Consider the following 18,135-nt stretch of genomic DNA (forward strand, 5'->3'; position numbering starts at 1 on the left):
AATGGCCTTTAGCAATTAAATAAATGATACATTATACTCGTCGACTTCATCGCCGACTCCACCACGTCTCTCTTCTGTCCTCTCTGTCATAATAAAAGAAAGGGAACTTTAACGAAAAGCTCCCGGTACTGTTCACTTTAACGAAAAACCATATTTTTACACTAAAAAGTCAATCCTGATACTATTCACTTTACCCTTTATTTTGTCCTTATCATTAAAACTCAAAGTTTCCAAACCCTTTTCATTAGTTTTCCTTAAAAGAAAAGATAAAAAAAATATTATATAATATTCAACATCATATCTTTTTTAGCCATTTTACATTGTCGTAACTGTTTTACATAAAAATTTACCAAAAACTTTAACACTACTTTTTTTGCTAAAAGCACTTTTACAAAAAAAAAAAAAAAAAAAAAAAAAGTTTACCAAACACTCTACTGCTTTATTTCACAGATGTTTATTCTCATAGCACAGCAAAAGTAGTTTTTTTTTTTTTTTCAAAACACATCAATACCAAATCAACACTAAATGGCATCAACCATGTACAGGAAGAACAATTGTTCCCATAGCCATATGTAACTTTTGCTGTTAATGGTACCTTAAAAGCATTTTTAGATAATCCAGCCCTCTATTTCCTTTTATACATAAATTTTTAGGCATCCCTCAAACTCAATGCTTCTCTCGCACATCCAAAATACACAGATATGAAGACATTGACAATTTTGTTGATTTTCGCATTCCCCACAATCTGTGAGGGTGCTACTTTCTGGGTTCCAACGGATGTTAAAATAATCAACGGTTTGAGTCCGCGGACAGATCTTAACGTTCGTTGTAGATCCAAGAACGATGATCTAGGCTTGCACTCTCTTCGCCCCGGAGGCAGCTTCGAGTTTCGTTTCAGGCCTAACTATTGGAGGACTACACGATTCTATTGCAGCTTTCGATGGAGTGGCCAATTTCGTCGGTTCGACATTTTCGTACACAAAAGGGATGATTGCAGGCATTGTACATGGATGATCAGAACTTTAGGCCCGTGCAGGTGCAACCAAGACAACAAAAACTACGATAAATGTTATCCGTGGGACAAGGATTAAATTTGGAGGGCGCATAACATGACACTAAGGGTTGTTTCCCAAATTTTGTTCGTCTTTCTGTTTTTCCTTGGAATTTGGCAGAGAATTTTCAATTCCGACTTTTTGCACCACGGGAACCTGAGTTTTTATTGCATCGCCCCGTCGACCTTCATTTATATACGAGCAAAAATGTGCTCCAATTTCACATGCGCTGCTCGATCATAGGAGGCTGACCGCTATCAGGTAACACACTTTCAAAATTTGTTAAACTTGCTCACGTAAATAGAAACAACTTGCGTAAGCTGCTTCATCTATCAAATGTCGCCTATCATCCATGACAATATACGAAAACGCTACGTTTATATTATGAAAAGGAGGCAAGCTGAGAGGAAAACAAATAAATACTACAAATTTCTTGTTTTGTTCCGAACGGAAAACAAAATCACTGCAGAAAAGTTTCACGAATTTAAAAGTTACATTACAGTCATGGACATTATCTGGCGAGCAAGACCGGGATCTTGGTTCAATAGCTCCCTCAAGTTGCTCTCCACCTCTGCAACCTGTTTCTCGATATATTCCTTTGAAGTCTGTCCAGAGCAGGAAAGAAACAATTTAATTCCAAAAAAGTCCAGAAGATGAGTAATAACAAGAAAAGAGTTTGCAAACTTCTAATCTGCACGAATGGAAAGATATAAATCCTGATATACAAAAGAAATTGAAGCCTATGGCAATCCCAATAACACACTTATCCCCACAAACCCTCCGCTTCCTCTCCCCTATAACTTTCAATAATCATTTGTTTTTTTCTTTCTGGGCCTCCCACTCAATAGCTTCCATGTTCTTGCTCTTTTGCGCCTTCCAAAAGAAAATGTTTTCGGCAAACAAAGAAATGCACAATTTGGGATCATCCATACTGTAATTCATGAACGTGATAAGAAAAATTTGTACACTAGTTTATACTATTACTCCAGCATGGTTGTTGTTCGCTAGCTAAATGTCAACCAACAAGTCACTACATCTTCAGGAAAACTTGCTTAATTTTTCACCTTCTAAAAACAACAAAGGCTTATTGCTTAATCTTCACCTTCTGAAAACAATAAGGCCTCCCAGGAGATAACCTACGTCTTAGCCATTGACAAATTTTCATAAAATGACACACTAATTAGAATGACATTCTCATTCTTTCCTAGTTATTGCCTCCGTGTTCTATTAGCTGTCATGAGTAATAAAGCGCCCTATAAAGATGGTCAGAGCTTCATACCAAATATTTTTAAGCATTTTACTTACTCATGTTTCAACTTTTTAGACAGACTGAACTGAGTCTGAAACTAAGTAACAGCATAAAACGAAAGTTACGAGAAATTAGACATTCAGGATTATGGGATATTATCAACTTGGCATGCATAAAATCATAAACTACCGTATCTTTCAATCTTAACAGAATTGAAATAGCACAATCAGAACCGCACCACATTTACATGTGGCCATTTGAGCGGAAGAAAAATTAACAATACGATGAACCTTTGCACAAAATGGATGTTGTTATCTGTCTTTACATAAGGAGGACAAATTGTATGTGGAGTCAGGGTAATGCAGAAAGAAGTTTTCAAGAAAGACGTGCACAATGTAGAAAACTTTGCAAGGTAAAATAAGTTCGTCAATGGGGACTACGAATGAGGTGACGCAAGTCCTTCAAGTTCATATACATTATGATGGCAAATTTCATATTTTAAAATGAAAACAAATTTCAGCAAGTATTGATTCTATTGTGTTAGGATGCCAAATGGCATCTCTGTATTGGATATTGATTTGTACAACAGTCCAGCTATGATTATTGGTCAATGGATAACTAATAGTTTGTTTTAGGTTGAGCTTTTGGATTTAGCTTATATACTAGCAATTGTTACCAAAGGTTTCGAGTTGAATATTGTGATTTGTATCTGGAACTTTGTAATATAATTCTTGTGCACTCTGGGTTAAGGTTTGAACGGGGTCTAATTTATTGATACCTAAACACTGGCATTCTCTAAAAGGTTAATTGAACTTTTTCTCTCTCACCAAACGAAACAAAACAAAAGGTGCAAACACACTATAAAGGAAGAAAAGGGGCCATTATTATTCAAATGAAAGCAAAGATATACCTGGAGCGAGGCTATTGCACTCTCACTATCCTTGAGCTTTTGTTCCTGTTCATTCACCAACACCGACTTCGGCTCTAAAACAAACCTGCCCACCATAAAGTAACAGAATGTATCGTCAGAGAGTATATCAGACAGCACCCAAATCAACAACAAGACCCGAACTACTCCATCTAATTTTACGTTTAAAACCGGCAACGAAACTCACGTTCTCCCTGCAAAACAGATTAAACCCAACAAAATTCATCAAATTTAAACCCTAAAAGCACTATCAAATTTAAATATCAGAACCCAAAAGAACCGGATCAACTTTGTTTCCCCAAATTAAGACTGAGAACAGAGAAAATGGGTTGATTGAAATGAAGTACCTATAGATTTGTAAGTATTTGAATCATCAGATAAAGGCCGCAGCTCCTCCAGGGTCAGAAAAGCACGCTTCTTTTCTCCTTCTTTGTTCCGCATCTGCGTCTGCACCTGAAACCCACCTCAATTCTCAACCAATAAGTTCAATTTTCACCGTCTGTTTATGATTTATTAATTAAAAATAATACGGATGAAAAAAAACCTGCTTCAATTTCGCAGTAAGCTCAATCATGCGGCCTTGAATCTCCATGAACGCCTGCAAAAATTTGATTGTTCTGGTAAGTAGAAGCGAGCAAGATACAGCTGAAAATCGAAAGAGATGGAGAGACAGAGGGGACTTACAGCTCGGTTGGCTTCGTCGGCCATTTTTGCAAGATTGAAGCTTTCTGAGTCGGAGCGCGAGGGAGGCTGAAAATCAGAATTCTCAACTCGCTACCCATCTTCACTCGTCAGTGATGATTTGGTAAATGGGTTTTGGGTATTTGGGTCGGGTTTGGCCCTTCTATAAATCCATTGGCCCAAATTAGTAGAGGATGCCTGCCCGTGAATTCATTGGTGGGGTGTCAAAATCTTCCTAGCGTGTCTTTGTTGCATGCTAAACGCGTTATGTTTTTGCTGGTCAAAAATCAATGATTCAATACCCATGACAGCCATCTGGCGCACTCGCGACCTGTCTGGTTATGCATGTTCAGCTCATAATGCATTAATTAGTAAATTTTGTTAAAACTTGGTAGAAAATATGATCTCTTCTTTTATAAGTGAGTAGTGTAATAAATAGTAGATAGATTGTTTGAGCAATTAGAGAATTTCAAGCTCGTATTCCACATAGAACAACTTAGCGCTAATGAATCATATATCGGCCAAAAATAGGCTAAAATATTCATGTGAATCTTTCTAACTTCTGAAATGATGGACTATCGTGATGAAAGTATTAACTAATTATTTAAGAAAAAAGGTTAGTAGCATAAATGTAAGAATATTACACCTTCTTTTGTTTATGATAGTGATTGAGGATGAATGAATCATATGATTGAATCATAAATGACAGGGTTATTGGCTTATTACAATTTTGTACACCATCGATTTTACAACTCATAAAAACAAGGACACGTCGCACCTAAAGTGGAATAAAGCAAACAGGTAAGAGGAATATGCGAAACAAATACTTCACGCCAAAAGAACAAGAAAGTGGCATAGTACCTTGTCGGATTCTTGTAGGCTCATCCTAATTCCTAAGTGGGTGCCTCCTCTTACAGTTCCATTTTCCTAGTCATTTGGCGGTTAACGATTCAAAATCCTATACTGTTGGATTTGTTAATCAAATGTTTAAGATTAAAATATGAATCAATTTACACTTCACATTTTATCTTAAATCAAAAGGAATTGTCATAATATTTTAATTATCCGGTGATTAATATGATAACCAAGACAACGTCTTTAGTGTTATAAAAAACGAAAATTAGTATATATTTTCCACGCTAAAAATAAACGCTTAGGGCTTTTCAATCTAGTCTTTTGGGTCAATTCAACGAGACTGGTAAGCTGTTGTCGAAGACTTGGCAAAACACAAAACAAAGTGACAGAACATTGCAGTGGTTGAATGAATTGGACTAAAACAAATAACCCCAAAAGGACAAAAACACACAATCCATCTTTGAATTTCGATTGACAAAAAACCCCAACTCGGATTTAAGATTTGGAGAGAGAGACAGAGAGAGAGAGAGAGCCAGAGAAGGAGAGAATTCTGAGAAAGGAAAGGAGACAGACCGACCAGAAAAGCCATTGTTTTTAGAGATTGAAGCAATTCGGAGTACGTCTGGTTTGGCGCTTTCTTCGCCCCAATGCCCTCCAAGCTTGACAAATAAGGACCAAATCTTTCTCTCTCTTCAAAAAATAACTTACCCTCTCTCTCTCTCTCTCTCCCTCCCCTTTTTCACCGCTTTCTCTCTCCTCCCTATATTTATCTTCTCCTTTCTTCATCCTTTGAGTGGCTTTCTGGTGGCCCAAGAAAAACAAACCAAAACACACAAAAAAAAGGGCACAAAGTCTATCTTCGTTTCCCGGCGAACCCACATCGGAAAGTTCATACTTTTGCTCCGACCCAGATCCAATCCGGACCCGAATTCCAACCCCACATTGACAATTGATAGATGAACCCACATTAGATATGTATGTGGGTCATTGAAGCTTTTCAGTTGTCAATGGTAATAGTTGGAGGAAGGGAACGGGTTGACATGTAAAACCGGATTCGGGTGCGGACGCGGGCTTGGTTTTCAGATTCATGGGGATTTGTTTCAGTTCTGAAAAGGACCAGCATTCCAATTATACACACGCCAGTCCTCAAGGTATTATTTATTGGATCATACAATTTAATTTCACATTTATTTCTGTAAAAAAACATGGAAAATGGATAATGTTGCTTGCTGCCTTTAGATGCATTTTGCAGTTTTTGAACTTTTTTATTTTAATTACCATATTAATTTTTTGGGGGATCTTTTTGGTCTCCTGGAAATGCATGACACAATGGCAGGGAAAATTTTGGGTCTTCTTGCATTTTTATAAATTTGGTTTTTTAAGAAACAAAGTTTTTGGTTTTTAGTTTTTGTCATTTGTCGCATTTTCTAACGAGGTGAACGGATTTGAAGCGTTTAGTGAAGTTAGTGGATACTTTTTTGATGAAACATCATAGGATTTTCATGTTAGAGTTGATTGTGGTTTCCTTTTTCGTGTGTCCTTTAGAAGTCGTAAGTATTTTGTCACATGAAAGTAAGTTTACTTCTTGAGTACGGTTCTGATATACGTGAAGTGTATTTAAGGTTCATTCTCTGCATTTTCTGCGGCCAAAACGATTTGTTCTTCACTTTCCATGTTTCAAAATTTTCGATCGTTTCTATTGGTGATGTGTTGTTGTTGTTCTAGGATTCATACAGCCAACCCCACTTAGTGGGATAAGGCTCTGTTGTTGTTGTTGTTGTTGTTTCTATTAGTGGATATACAAAACAACTGTTAGAGATGAATTTGCTGAGAAGAAACCAGAAATACCATTCTTTCTATGTTAGTATAATGTTCAACAAAATTAGTGATGTGGATTTTTCGGAAATATTGGGTAACTGATAGAATCACTTTTCTCTTCTTGTGAAAAAATTCAAATCAAGTAGGAGATGACTCTGTTGTATCTCAAACTCCTAGTAGAACATCATCAAACACCACTCCTTTGGCTTCCAAGAATGTCAAAGACCTTCGCCAAAGCCCCGGATATATCAATGTCAGCATCTTTACTTACGATGAGATGAGTTTGGCCACAAAACGTTACCGGCCAGATCTAATTCTTGGTGAGGGTGGGTTTGGAGTTGTATATAAAGGAGTTATTGATGACACCGTGAGGGCTGGATACAAGACCACGCAAGTTGCCATCAAGGAGCTTAATCGAGAAGGGTACCAAGGTGATAGGGAATGGCTGGTATTTGACTTATCTTACCCTTTTATCTTATTTAATTTCTGAGAAATGAGTCTTTACTGTAGTCAATTTTTGAAGTGGTGCAAGTCAAAGGTTTTATACGTGGTTTCCATATCATTCATACAAGTTGCAGTGCACATTAACATTCTCCCAAGCAGTCCCCATTTCCCTTCCACTTCTCATTTCGTGGTCATGGTAGGATAGTACACACCTTTACCATCGGAATGAATTTAATCTAGCATGTTTTAGAATTGGTTATTCCCAAAAGTTATTTTTGGAGCAAAAAAATGAAACATGTATGGCGTGTTGCGTGTTTTTCTTAATAGTGAATTGGCTATTTGGGGAAAAATCAAAGATAGATATAAACGAGAGAAGTTGATTTTAAATTTGTATTGCAAGGATCTTCTCAAGGAGAGAAAAATATGAAAAGTCATGGCCTGTGAATTGGCTTTAGAAATGAATACAGTAGATGATATTTCTCGCTTAAACAGGTATCATTCTTTCAACAATTCCTAGTTCAGTGGACAGGAATGTTGGAAACCACTGAGAGACTTTATCATCTGATTTCTATTAACATTTTTTATATGCATAAAACAAAAACAAAATTTGGTCCTTTTTTCATTGATTGTTGGTCTTGCAGGCAGAAGTTAACTATCTGGGACAGCTGAGTAACCCTAATCTTGTGAAGCTGATTGGGTACTGCTGTGAGGATGACCATCGGCTACTGGTCTATGAATACATGGCAAGTGGCAGCCTGGAAAAACATCTTTTTCGCAGTAAGTGTCTTATGCCATCAAAATTTCGTGGGATGTTGAGGAAATGATGTCTTATGCCATCTATTTCTCAGTTTTTTCCATCCCTAATCCCTATGCTTCAACATATCATGTACCACCTTTTAGTATTTCTTGTATTCTTGTCTTTCCTTTTTGGGTAGTCTTTATTCTATCTTTCATTGGCTTTCCCACACTCTTTTAGGTGGGCTTCTAGAATTAAATGTCTTTCACGCTCTTAATAATGTTAAAAGTCAATTGTTGAGTTTGACTCGTATCATTTTCTTCTTCTCTTTATGCTAAGGAGGTAATTGGAGCAATGGTCCTTGAACTTTAGTCCAACTGGAGCTTTTGTCCCTAAACTAAAAGTTTGTGAGTTTTGCTCCCTTTGTAATAATGTGGAGCAATGATCCTTTTAGCTAACTTTGTTAGAACATCTACATTTTTTGTCCTTTCAAAACCCTTTCTTACGGAGTTAGCCAAAAGGACCATTGCTTCACATTATAACAAGTTCAGGGACCAATAGTCATGGATTTTTAGTTCAGGGACCAAAGCTCCAATTTTCTCTTATGCTAATACTTATTTTCTTCTTATATTCTTCATTTTACATATTTGTTTCACTTCAATATACTTGGAAACTTAAAACCTGTGAATGGAGATTGACACTTTTTCATCCTCCTTTATTTTTATGTTGGCCATGAAATGACATTTATTAGATGTGAACAAGTGTTTTGTGACCGGAAATGTTTCCATTTGTTCAACATCTGGAATGTTATGGATCATTGCTTATACCAAGTATGCTGCAGGAAGTGTATTGAAAATATTAATCTTCTCCAAACTGCACATCGATCCACCAACTGCTAAGATATCTCAAAATGACTGTATTATAAATATTCAATTGGGTGTTCTATTTGATACCGTTGACACATGAAGAACTTACTGGATATTGTGGTCAATTTTGAATACCATCGATAGAACATTGTGCCTCATTTGCTTAATGTCATAATCATTTCTTTTGTTTTGGGCCGAAGGAGTGGGCTGTACGCTTACATGGTCAAGAAGAATGAAGATTGCTTTAGATGCCGCAAAAGGGCTTGCTTTTCTTCATGGTGCAGAGAGACCAATCATTTACCGCGACTTCAAGACTTCAAATATCTTGTTGGATGGGGTTAGTTGTCTTCTCATTGTTATCTTTTACATTGTGTTCATAAATGTTGAGCATCTTACTTGAGGTGCATTTGGAAAAATTTAAAAGAAAATACTTTTCCAATGAAACCCAAACCAGAAGATAAACTCCACATGGACACTAATTGTCATGATTCTTTATCAATTTCTGGCAAACCAAGAGTGGTATTTTATGATTGAATACAATTATGCATGACTAGGAAAATGAGTGATTTCTTGTGATTAAATTATGCTGGTTGTTTTTACTGAAATTAAATGATAATATGCAGGATTTTAATGCAAAGTTGTCAGACTTTGGCCTTGCAAAGGAAGGGCCAATGGGAGACCAAACCCATGTTTCAACACGAGTGATGGGCACGTATGGATATGCTGCTCCCGAGTATGTTATGACTGGTGAGTGGTTTCATGCCACCGATTTATATGATAAAACATTATTCTTTTCTTGATGGAAACAGACGATTATTGCAGTGGTTTCTCAGGGCATCTTTGTAGTCCTTCATTGTTACACTTGGTTGACTAAAATCGCATCATATGCAGTGCTTTTCATCATGGTTTGAAGGAAAAACTTAAAAGAAAGTCATATTTGAATATCGATAAGAAGAATCCCGTTTCTCTCTTCCTCACTCTTGTGTTCTCTCTCCATATACATAAAATTGATGAGTCAGTGCTATTGTATGAATGCTTATGTAGATGAAACAATATCTGTTTCAAGCCTATCTCAACTTGGTTTTCATAGCATTATACCTTATAACAAGAAATATGACATAATTCCTTATTGTTGGTAATATTTACATGATAGTATATCATGACTAAGTATTAATTTGATCCAAACAGGGCATTTAACCGCTCGAAGTGATGTTTATGGATTTGGAGTGGTGCTACTTGAGCTGCTCCTTGGAAGGAGAGCAATGGACAAGAGCAGACCCGGGCAAGAACACAACCTGGTTGAGTGGGCTCGCCCACTCTTAAACCATAATAAGAAACTTCTGAGGATCGTAGACCCTAGACTGGAAGGGCAGTACTCACTTAAAACAGCAATGAAGGTGGCCCATCTGGCATATCAATGCCTTAGCCAAAACCCGAAAGGGAGGCCCCTTATGAGCCAGGTGGTTGAATTGCTCGAGTCTCTTCAGACAGCAGGAAACCATGAACTTCAAAGTGGAGAAGGTGGTGTGACTCTTTATGAGGCTCCCAAGGGAACCTTTGGAACTACCCCCATGAAGAGAGACCCGAACAGAAGAGACGGTGAAAGGGGAGGAGAGGCACATAGGAGGAGCAAACCGGGAAACGGAGGGAGCAAGAGTGAGCCTATGAATGATTTTGATCGTAGTAACTTGTCTCCAAATTTTTGTGTCACTTGAAAAGTAGCTCCTACGTACGTTAAACTTGTAACTAGATAATGGATGGAGGGTTGAAACTGTACAAGATGATATCAGCTGGTCTATCCATGTGGTGTTTTTGAGTTAAATCCATTTGCCGGGGCCGGGCGAAAATTGTTAATTGTGATTAACAATTTAACACTTTGTAATTCATTTTCTTACATTTTACTTTAATCACTATCATGTACGATATGATTTTATATTTTCGTTATATTACTGTAATTTAACACAAGGTATCATTTGACATTATTGCCCTCACCAAATATGCCTTAAATTGGCCAAGAACTTGAGTATCAGCATAACCATATCTCATGTATTTTTTTATCATGTTTAACTCTTGATACGTCTTTAGCCTGCATTAATGATGTTCAAATTTACATTGGTTCAAATTTATTCTGTAATTTTATTTGCTCACTGGTGGGGATTTTAATTTATCATCTCTACTTCTGCAACACTCCTCTATGGGGCTCAAATGCAATCCAAATTTGTATTTGGCACTTATTTAATGAATACTAGTTTATGCACACACACAACACAAAGTGCCTGAAATTTTTTACTTTTGTTTTTTAAATTAAAACAGAGAGGATGAGAGATAATGTGGGAGTGGGGAGAAAGAGGTCTTTTTATTTTTAATTTTTTTATATTAGAGATGTTCAAATCACCTCTAAGTGATGCTTAAACAAAACAAAAACAAATTTAGGTTTGTAAGTTACGTTACTGCCCTTAACTTTTTTTATTGTGATAGAAGATTAAATAGTTTTTTCACCCTCTTTTGATTGACAAAGAGAATTCTATTCATATGTAGTTTAGATAATAAAATTAAATTAATTAATGACCTCAATTATCACCGCAACTGGCTTTATACACACAATAATTGTGTTTAAATTACCGATGAGTTAATCTTTCTTCATTAATAGGTACGCAACTAGCTTTATACACACAATAATTGCTTTAAATTACCGATGAGTTAATCTCACCTAATCTTCCTTCATTAAACTTAAAAGAAAAGAAGAAGAGACAAACCGAATGTTAGAGCATGTCGAGCCCATGCCCAAAAGTTGAGCAACTAGGCAATTATTGCCCAAAAATTCAAGAAAACTGCTGCAGCCCATAACCTAAAGTAGGGCAATTGAGTGGGCCCAAGCCCATAACCTGTGCAATACACGCCGGCGGCGTGGTATGTCAAGAGACAAAAAACCGTCGTGGAGACTGCGATGTAGGCTGTCAACACGTAGTGAAATCTGGGCCTGTGGATTTCCAATGGCCATATACTCCAACGGTCCTTATTAATTAGGCCTTTTTTCGGGTAAAACAAATTGAAAATTTTCAAAAAATGAAAGAAAAGGAAAGTGACCAGTGTGCCCATGTGGCACAATCTGATACACTTAATTGAAATAATCTAACAGTCATATTAATTTGGTTGGAAAAAATTTCTACACACAAAAACAACAAAGCCTTACTTCACTAAGTGAGGTCGGTTGTATGATTCCTAAAACGTCATTACGCTCGATTTTGTGCCAAGTCTTCCGTTAGATCCAATTACTCGAAGTTTTTTCTTAGAGTCTTTCAAAGTCTTTCAAAGTCTTCTTAAGTCTTCCTCTACCCCTTTAGCCCTAAGCACTCTATCTCGTAATAGCATCTTTTAATTGGAGCACACGTAGGTCTTCATTTCACATGTCCAAACCACCTTAATCTATTTTCTCTCATCTTATCTCAATTTTAGCTACTTCTACTTTACCTCGGATATCACTGAAACCTTAATCATGTCATTTCCCGAGTGTCCACAAATCTAATGAAGCATTCTCATCTCCTCTACACTCATTTTGTGTACCTATTGATGTTTGATCGGCCAACATTCCGTGCCATAAAGCATTGATGGCCTTATTGTCGTCCTATAAAATTTTCCCTTAAGTTTTAGTGGCATACAACAATCGCACAACATACTTGATGCATCCATTTAGCATGTAATCTATGGTTAAGTTCTCCATCTAAATCTCTATTATTTTGCAAGATAGATCCAAAATAGCGAAAGCGTTCACTCTTTAAAAATTAAATTAAACTAAAAAAAATAGAGAAATTTTTTTAAATGTAATTTCAAATAATGACACTGTGGTGATAGGATTGGTTAAAAATTATGTTAAAAATTAATTTGGTTAGAAAATAATGTTAAAAATTATAAAAATACAAAAAAAATGAAAATTTTTTTTTAAACATTTCCTATAAATACCCAACCATACTCTTTCACAAAAATTGTAATTTCGAGTAATGACACGTGATATTGACAGAATTAGTTAAAAATCCTATTTAGAATTAATCATAATATTATCTTTTTATAAATTTTAAAAAAATGCAAATTGCACGGGCAATTGATTTGCAAGATGAATATGCACTTACGCAATTAATATTCACCAAGGCAATAATTGTATATTGCCCAATTACCCATGGACTCGCTTTTATACTTTTTTCAACAACATCGTCATATCCCACTAAGTGAGATCTGCCTTTACGCCTTTATGCTTTTCAAGATCAAAAAAATAAATTGATGTGTATTAAAATGGAAACTTCAACGCCGCTGAGTGGCTGACAACAGAAAAACTCTTGGTTTTCATTACACGACAGAGATAACAATGTGCACATTAAACTACGTACTACAGGAAAGGAAATTCTAATCCAGACTAAGATTCTAAATGACCGCACTATCAACCCTCGTCTGGCTGTGTATAAACACCACTTCAAATTTCTAAAACAATAAATTACCAATTGGAATCTGCAAGTTCCATAACATCATAACCTTGGTTCGTTATCCGATTATCATGAGCATTAGCCTGCAGAAGTAGGAAATCATCGTTAGCGAAGGCATGTCGACGGATCATTTTTAGAATCTGCACTCAAATTTCAAGTGTTGAGATGAAATTACCCCATAGATGGTGCAACTTCACAGCTAACTGAGTGACAGATCTTCTCTCTGAAGGATTGGAAAATTCCATATTCACAGCTTCCTCAATGGAAGACAAGAATTCATGTTTTGCTTTCACTGGCAGGCCAAGGTAGTTTGGTCCATGCGTGGTGCTCAAGTCAGCAATCTAAACGAGTGAAAAATCATCTTAAGCGTTAACATTTCAATTTGGAACACATGTCAGTTTCCAAGTAAAAATTATGTTGCATATATCATGTATGAAAGCACTTGCCTGCTGCAACCAAGGAATTACGGTGTTGAAAAACCTTTGTTCTAGGAGATATGAAGTTAAAGTGCTGAGAACATCCCTGGCAGTTTTAGGCGACAAACATTCCAGAACAGGACCAGTTCCATCAAGAAGCTCAACCAGAACAATTTCATCACCCGAACAAAGAGCTTCCACATATGCAGAGTCTAGGTCCCCTTCACATAGGAAACCTTTCACTTGTTTCCAGAGGTTATTCTTACTTTCTACAACATTTTGTCTAACTTTGGCATTAGAAGCTGAAGAAAACATAGCATCTGTCCTTATTTGACCATTACTTAACCTCTGTGTTCCCTGCCCAGGAATTTTCCTGATGTCTTTCCCAGTAGGATTCCTGGTAAGCTTCCCCATATTGTTACTCCATGTCTCTGCACCATGTCTTACAGAATTGTTTGTTCGGCTCCTGCCAGTTGTGTTTTCCACCCAAGTATCAGAATGTTTCACGGACAACATTGAAGGCTGTCGGCTGGTTATATCTATAGATGGCCTTGGAGTGCTTGTGGAGAGCCTTGGAGAATGCAAAGTTTGGCTCTGTTTCATGAGTTTGGAGGTTGCTAAATTTGAATGGTCCCTCTTGTGTTCAAAGTTCTGAGCTAACCGGTCCACAACATCCTCTAGACCCACCACCCTTGTTTGTAAGACAGACAAGCTATCCATTATGCCCGATGTAAACACCTGTTAACAAAGTTTAAACCAAGAAAAATAGAGGGTTTAGAATATATAGAGAAGAAAATACGTATATTCTAACTTCTGAGCAATATTGTGTCAAAATGACCAGCATATCAGAGTTTTTCTCTAGGAGTTTTACACAATCGGTGCAGCTACTAACATACATGCATGTCTTTATGTACCTGTAAAAGATCCATTAAGTTTGACTGCTTGGTTTCAATCTCCACAAGTTGTTTTCTAATGCAAACCATTTCATTGACCATTTGCGAACAACACCCATGTGGAGCATGGGAACTAGATTCTGTCATAGTTGAATCCAGACTTCTACGGTCGCGTATCCTTTCAGAGTACATCTGTTTCTCACTACCACCAATCTCTTCAGCTGAAAACTGTTGATTTCTTCCCGCTGGCTTCTGCAAACCACCCTTGTCACTGCTATGAGTCACAAACTTTCCCTCTAAGTCATCAGTGACAAGATTTGACCCAGAAGAACACTCTTGTTTATCATCCATAGGCACATATTCATATCCATTGTCCTGTGTGTTTGTAACATCTGTACTCGTCCTTTCTAAAGTCTTTGTAATAGAGCTACCCTCAGATTCTTCATTCTGAAATTCGGGCAAACAAGCATTGTGGGTCTTTGGAACTGCAACTTCAAAATGCCAATCATCTTCACTGGAACGTTGATGACTTTCCCCATAACTTGGACATGTTTTTCTAATAGACAAAGGAGCTCTGCTCTTAGTTAAGCCAGTAACAACTTTCTTGTGGGCAAGATCCTTCCGTCCAGATTCACTGGCACTAGTAATATCGCTGTAGTCACCACCAAAGAAATTTTCTGAAGAAAATTGGTATAAGCATTATGAGAAGTAACAGGGATAGCACAGTTAAAATTCTGCAGAACTACAAAAGAAAAAGAATGACATCTTTATTAATTAATGCAGGCTATCTATGCTCTAGTAGCATTTTTACTTTATTTTCTAATAAAACTGAACAGCTACACCCTAGTAATCCTCAGATTTGATATGCATCACAAAATGTCCGTAACCCATTGAAACTGCACCAGTTTCCAGTTCTTGTCAGCTTAATTGAGACTTTGAGAGTTGAGACTATCCAGAAAGAGCACAAGAAAGTAACTGAAAACAAGTATAAACAATTATGCATTTATATCTTTATGGGAGCATCCAGCGGAAAAATAAGCATTGAGGCAAAACCCAGCAAGTAAAATAAATCTTAAAAATATAAAAGAACAGGAACCGGTCATTAAACCTTTTATTGAAGATCCAGCTTCTGAAGGTTCAGAAGTATCAGGTCCTGGAAGACTTTTCCAGCACTGTAGCGCCTGCAGGACTGTGTCCCTAACTGGTTTCACCTGCAACACAAGAAGCACCAAGAGGATCTAGTTTTAACCATCTGCATGAAAGAAGATTATCCAAGTGTAGATTTTTAACTAACACTGACCTTGTCAAAGCGACATGATTCAAGGGAACGAACGCAGGAAGCCTTAAAAGAGCCCATGAAAGATCCACCACTTGAAGCTATTTCCCCTAGTGCTATGCAAGCAGCTTTGCGTGTTGTCCAGTCACTACTCTTCAGAGATTCTTGTATGCTAGTCATTGCAGCGGAGAGAACATTTTGTGTTGGAGCACCCCCTGCCTAGAATAGAGTATCGAATTAAGCCCATACAGCAAGGATATTCTACCACACAAATTACAAAGAAGTAAACAACACAAGTGTTATTAAAAAATGCAGCAAAATAAACACAAGCATACATAGCATCAAAATAGGTTGTTGAGCAAGTTACTAGACAAGTGGTGCTGTCCAATCCCATTCAATGATTAATTGAAGAACGCACTATGCCATGATTCAGATTTGAGAGGAAACACCATATAGCATGTTTTGCAAACAGAGACTGAAAGAAGATTACTTTGTACCAAAAATAAGTACACAAACTAATCATATTGATGCATATACATCAATCTGTGTATATATAATAACTTTTGTCTCAAATTTCTTTCATTGCCATACCTTGAATTGAAACTCAACATAAAAGGCCTCTCCAGAATATAACGAATACTAATTCAAAGGACGTGCAAATAGAAATCCTTTAATTCATACAGCATTTGGAAAAAAGAACTTTTAATAGCAGAACCAAAATACATAACCTGTAATATCATGACTACTAAACTTACGTTTGAGTTTGAAAATTCACCTGGATAATGCTTCTGTTCAATTCAATGATTGCAGGCTTTGCCATGAAATGTGGGTTTTTAAGCAACTTTATTGTTCGATTCAACATGGGCTGCAGAATTGAAACTGGAGGATCACGAGTATTGTCAATGACCCTGGCTAAGCACAACGCTGAACCCGACTGCACTTGCCTGTTTTGTTCACCCATAGCTTCAAAAAGTGGCCTGACTAATACAACAAAGATCCCATCACCCTCGCCTGTATCATTACTCAGTTTTGATGCTAAAACACCAACAGTCTCCACACATGCATCCCTCACAACTGAGTCTGGATCCCTGAGCCGCTTAACAATGCTGGCAACCATCTTGCCGAGATGCATTCCAACAAGCCCCTCATGATATCTAACTAATGTACCCATCAGTCTAATACACTCCTTTCGAACTGCACTCTTTTGTTCCGAATCTGTATCCAAAATACAAGACAGAAATGGAGCAAACCCATCTGGGGTTAAGCACTCGGCCATTTTCTCTAGTTCCTCAACGCCTAATTGGTAAGTATCCCGATCAGCAAGCTTGTTCATTGCAATAACTACCTTGTGTTTTAGCTCGAAAACCACCTGTTGCGCAGTGACCCTCGCAGGTCCCCTCCCTTTAACAAGTGCGTGTCTTTTCATCTTGAATTGCAACAAAAAAAAAGACCCAATTTCCTAATTACACAAGATTAATTCCCTTCAATGTTGGGGCTGCTAATTCAAACTATTGGATTCCTGTAAAGCCAAAGTAGAAAACAAACCAAACATGAATTATCATACTACCATGGTGAACTCAATAGCAACTTAATCAATAATAAAATGCAAAAATTAACCCAAAACTTGAGTTAAATCTCTAAAAATACAAAATAAATAAAAAGATTCACTTCAAAGAAAAATCCACAATCTTTTAATTAGTGTTTTGAGCATCACAAACTGAAATCCAAAGTATAATCTTCTGACATTTACGAAAGTCTATTAATTTTATAAAATAGGAAACTCTAGAACCCTAGAAATTTGAAACGAAGCACGTACAGATCATATTCTCCGTTGGTTCCACAGTGGAATTACTCGCCGGATTAGGAGGCTTTCGCGTTGCTACATCCGAGCAAAGTATCAGAGCTTCCTCCTCTCCCATTTTCTCTTATTTTCCGGCGCTTTCTCGGCACCCAAACAAAAAATGTAGAGAGAGAAAGAGAGGAGAAATTTTGAAAGAATGGCTTTGAGATTACCGAAATTTGAAAATATTATAAATTATAGAAAAGGAATTAGTAAAATACTCAAAAGAAGGAATCTCAGGGAGCGTTTCAGGGACGGAGAGAGAGAAAATCTGGAGAGAGAGAGATGATGATGGGTTTGGCTTCAAATTTCGCGCTTCCTGTTTGGCTTTTCAAATTTAGAAAGGGAGCGTTTGGATTGGATGATGGGGTATTTTGGACCATTGATTTGAGCCTTGGGGTTTGAAAGAGACACGTGGAACCATTGATTTAAGTTTCTCCATGATTTCAACCCAAAGTGAACAAAAATTGAATCTAAATTTTCTCCATGATTAAATATTGATTTCAGAATTGCCACTTAATATTACGATTTAATGGTATTTCACTTCACTTGTAAGTGAGAGGCCTTATGTTCGATTTTCACCAAAGGTAAATTTGAACCACATTA

General features: G+C 37.0%; 3 protein-coding genes across 5 annotated transcripts; 1 reads left to right on the top strand and 2 right to left on the bottom strand.

Moving 5' to 3' along the window:
* Positions 1 to 1,413: 1,413 nt before the first annotated feature.
* Positions 1,414 to 4,080, bottom strand: LOC126595150 (prefoldin subunit 1). Its single transcript, XM_050261533.1, has 6 exons — positions 3,914 to 4,080; positions 3,774 to 3,827; positions 3,577 to 3,682; positions 3,417 to 3,423; positions 3,212 to 3,296; positions 1,414 to 1,657 (listed from the first exon to the last, which is right to left on the bottom strand). The coding sequence occupies exons 1-6, from the start codon at positions 3,935 to 3,937 to the stop codon at positions 1,544 to 1,546; spliced, it is 390 nt and encodes a 129-aa protein (XP_050117490.1). The 5' UTR covers positions 3,938 to 4,080; the 3' UTR covers positions 1,414 to 1,543.
* Positions 4,081 to 5,278: 1,198 nt separating this feature from the next.
* On the top strand, positions 5,279 to 10,564 carry LOC126595147 (probable serine/threonine-protein kinase PBL17). 2 transcript variants are annotated; one of them, XM_050261528.1, is made up of 6 exons: positions 5,279 to 5,916; positions 6,727 to 7,031; positions 7,669 to 7,804; positions 8,830 to 8,966; positions 9,253 to 9,376; positions 9,818 to 10,564. In XM_050261528.1, exons 1-6 carry the CDS (start codon positions 5,853 to 5,855, stop codon positions 10,342 to 10,344), a joined length of 1,293 nt encoding a protein of 430 aa, XP_050117485.1. In that variant the 5' UTR covers positions 5,279 to 5,852; the 3' UTR covers positions 10,345 to 10,564. The 2 variants fall into 2 exon arrangements, with proteins under 2 accessions (XP_050117485.1, XP_050117486.1); XM_050261529.1 differs by having other exon boundaries at positions 5,280 to 5,916; positions 6,730 to 7,031.
* Positions 10,565 to 12,943: 2,379 nt separating this feature from the next.
* Positions 12,944 to 17,837, bottom strand: LOC126595145 (TORTIFOLIA1-like protein 2). Of its 2 annotated transcripts, XM_050261524.1 has the most exons (8): positions 17,506 to 17,837; positions 16,465 to 17,208; positions 15,714 to 15,908; positions 15,522 to 15,624; positions 14,435 to 15,090; positions 13,551 to 14,258; positions 13,280 to 13,445; positions 12,944 to 13,187 (listed from the first exon to the last, which is right to left on the bottom strand). In XM_050261524.1, exons 2-8 carry the CDS (start codon positions 17,113 to 17,115, stop codon positions 13,183 to 13,185), a joined length of 2,484 nt encoding a protein of 827 aa, XP_050117481.1. In that variant the 5' UTR covers positions 17,116 to 17,208; positions 17,506 to 17,837; the 3' UTR covers positions 12,944 to 13,182. The 2 variants fall into 2 exon arrangements, with proteins under 2 accessions (XP_050117481.1, XP_050117480.1); XM_050261523.1 differs by lacking the exon at positions 12,944 to 13,187 and having other exon boundaries at positions 13,236 to 13,445.
* Between the last annotated feature and the right edge of the window lie 298 nt (positions 17,838 to 18,135).

Source organism: Malus sylvestris, chromosome 13 (genome assembly GCF_916048215.2).
Source record: "Malus sylvestris chromosome 13, drMalSylv7.2, whole genome shotgun sequence".
Taxonomy (NCBI): domain Eukaryota; kingdom Viridiplantae; phylum Streptophyta; class Magnoliopsida; order Rosales; family Rosaceae; genus Malus; species Malus sylvestris.

Excerpts from the sequence above, each read along its gene's own strand:
- LOC126595147 (XM_050261528.1), top strand. The coding sequence starts at position 5,853 with ATGGGGATTTGTTTCAGTTCTGAAAAGGACCAGCATTCCAATTATACA. Across the intron at positions 7,805-8,829 it reads GGAAAAACATCTTTTTCGCA|GAGTGGGCTGTACGCTTACA; the intron begins GTAAGTGTCTTA and ends TTTGGGCCGAAG. Across the intron at positions 9,377-9,817 it reads TCCCGAGTATGTTATGACTG|GGCATTTAACCGCTCGAAGT; the intron begins GTGAGTGGTTTC and ends TGATCCAAACAG.
- LOC126595145 (XM_050261523.1), bottom strand. The coding sequence starts at position 17,115 with ATGAAAAGACACGCACTTGTTAAAGGGAGGGGACCTGCGAGGGTCACT. Across the intron at positions 15,909-16,464 it reads TGAACAGAAGCATTATCCAG|GCAGGGGGTGCTCCAACACA; the intron begins GTGAATTTTCAA and ends ACTCTATTCTAG. Across the intron at positions 15,091-15,521 it reads AGCTGGATCTTCAATAAAAG|AAAATTTCTTTGGTGGTGAC; the intron begins GTTTAATGACCG and ends AATTTTCTTCAG.
- LOC126595150 (XM_050261533.1), bottom strand. The coding sequence starts at position 3,937 with ATGGCCGACGAAGCCAACCGAGCT. Across the intron at positions 3,828-3,913 it reads CCGACGAAGCCAACCGAGCT|GCGTTCATGGAGATTCAAGG; the intron begins GTAAGTCCCCTC and ends AAATTTTTGCAG. Across the intron at positions 3,683-3,773 it reads TTACTGCGAAATTGAAGCAG|GTGCAGACGCAGATGCGGAA; the intron begins GTTTTTTTTCAT and ends GGTGGGTTTCAG.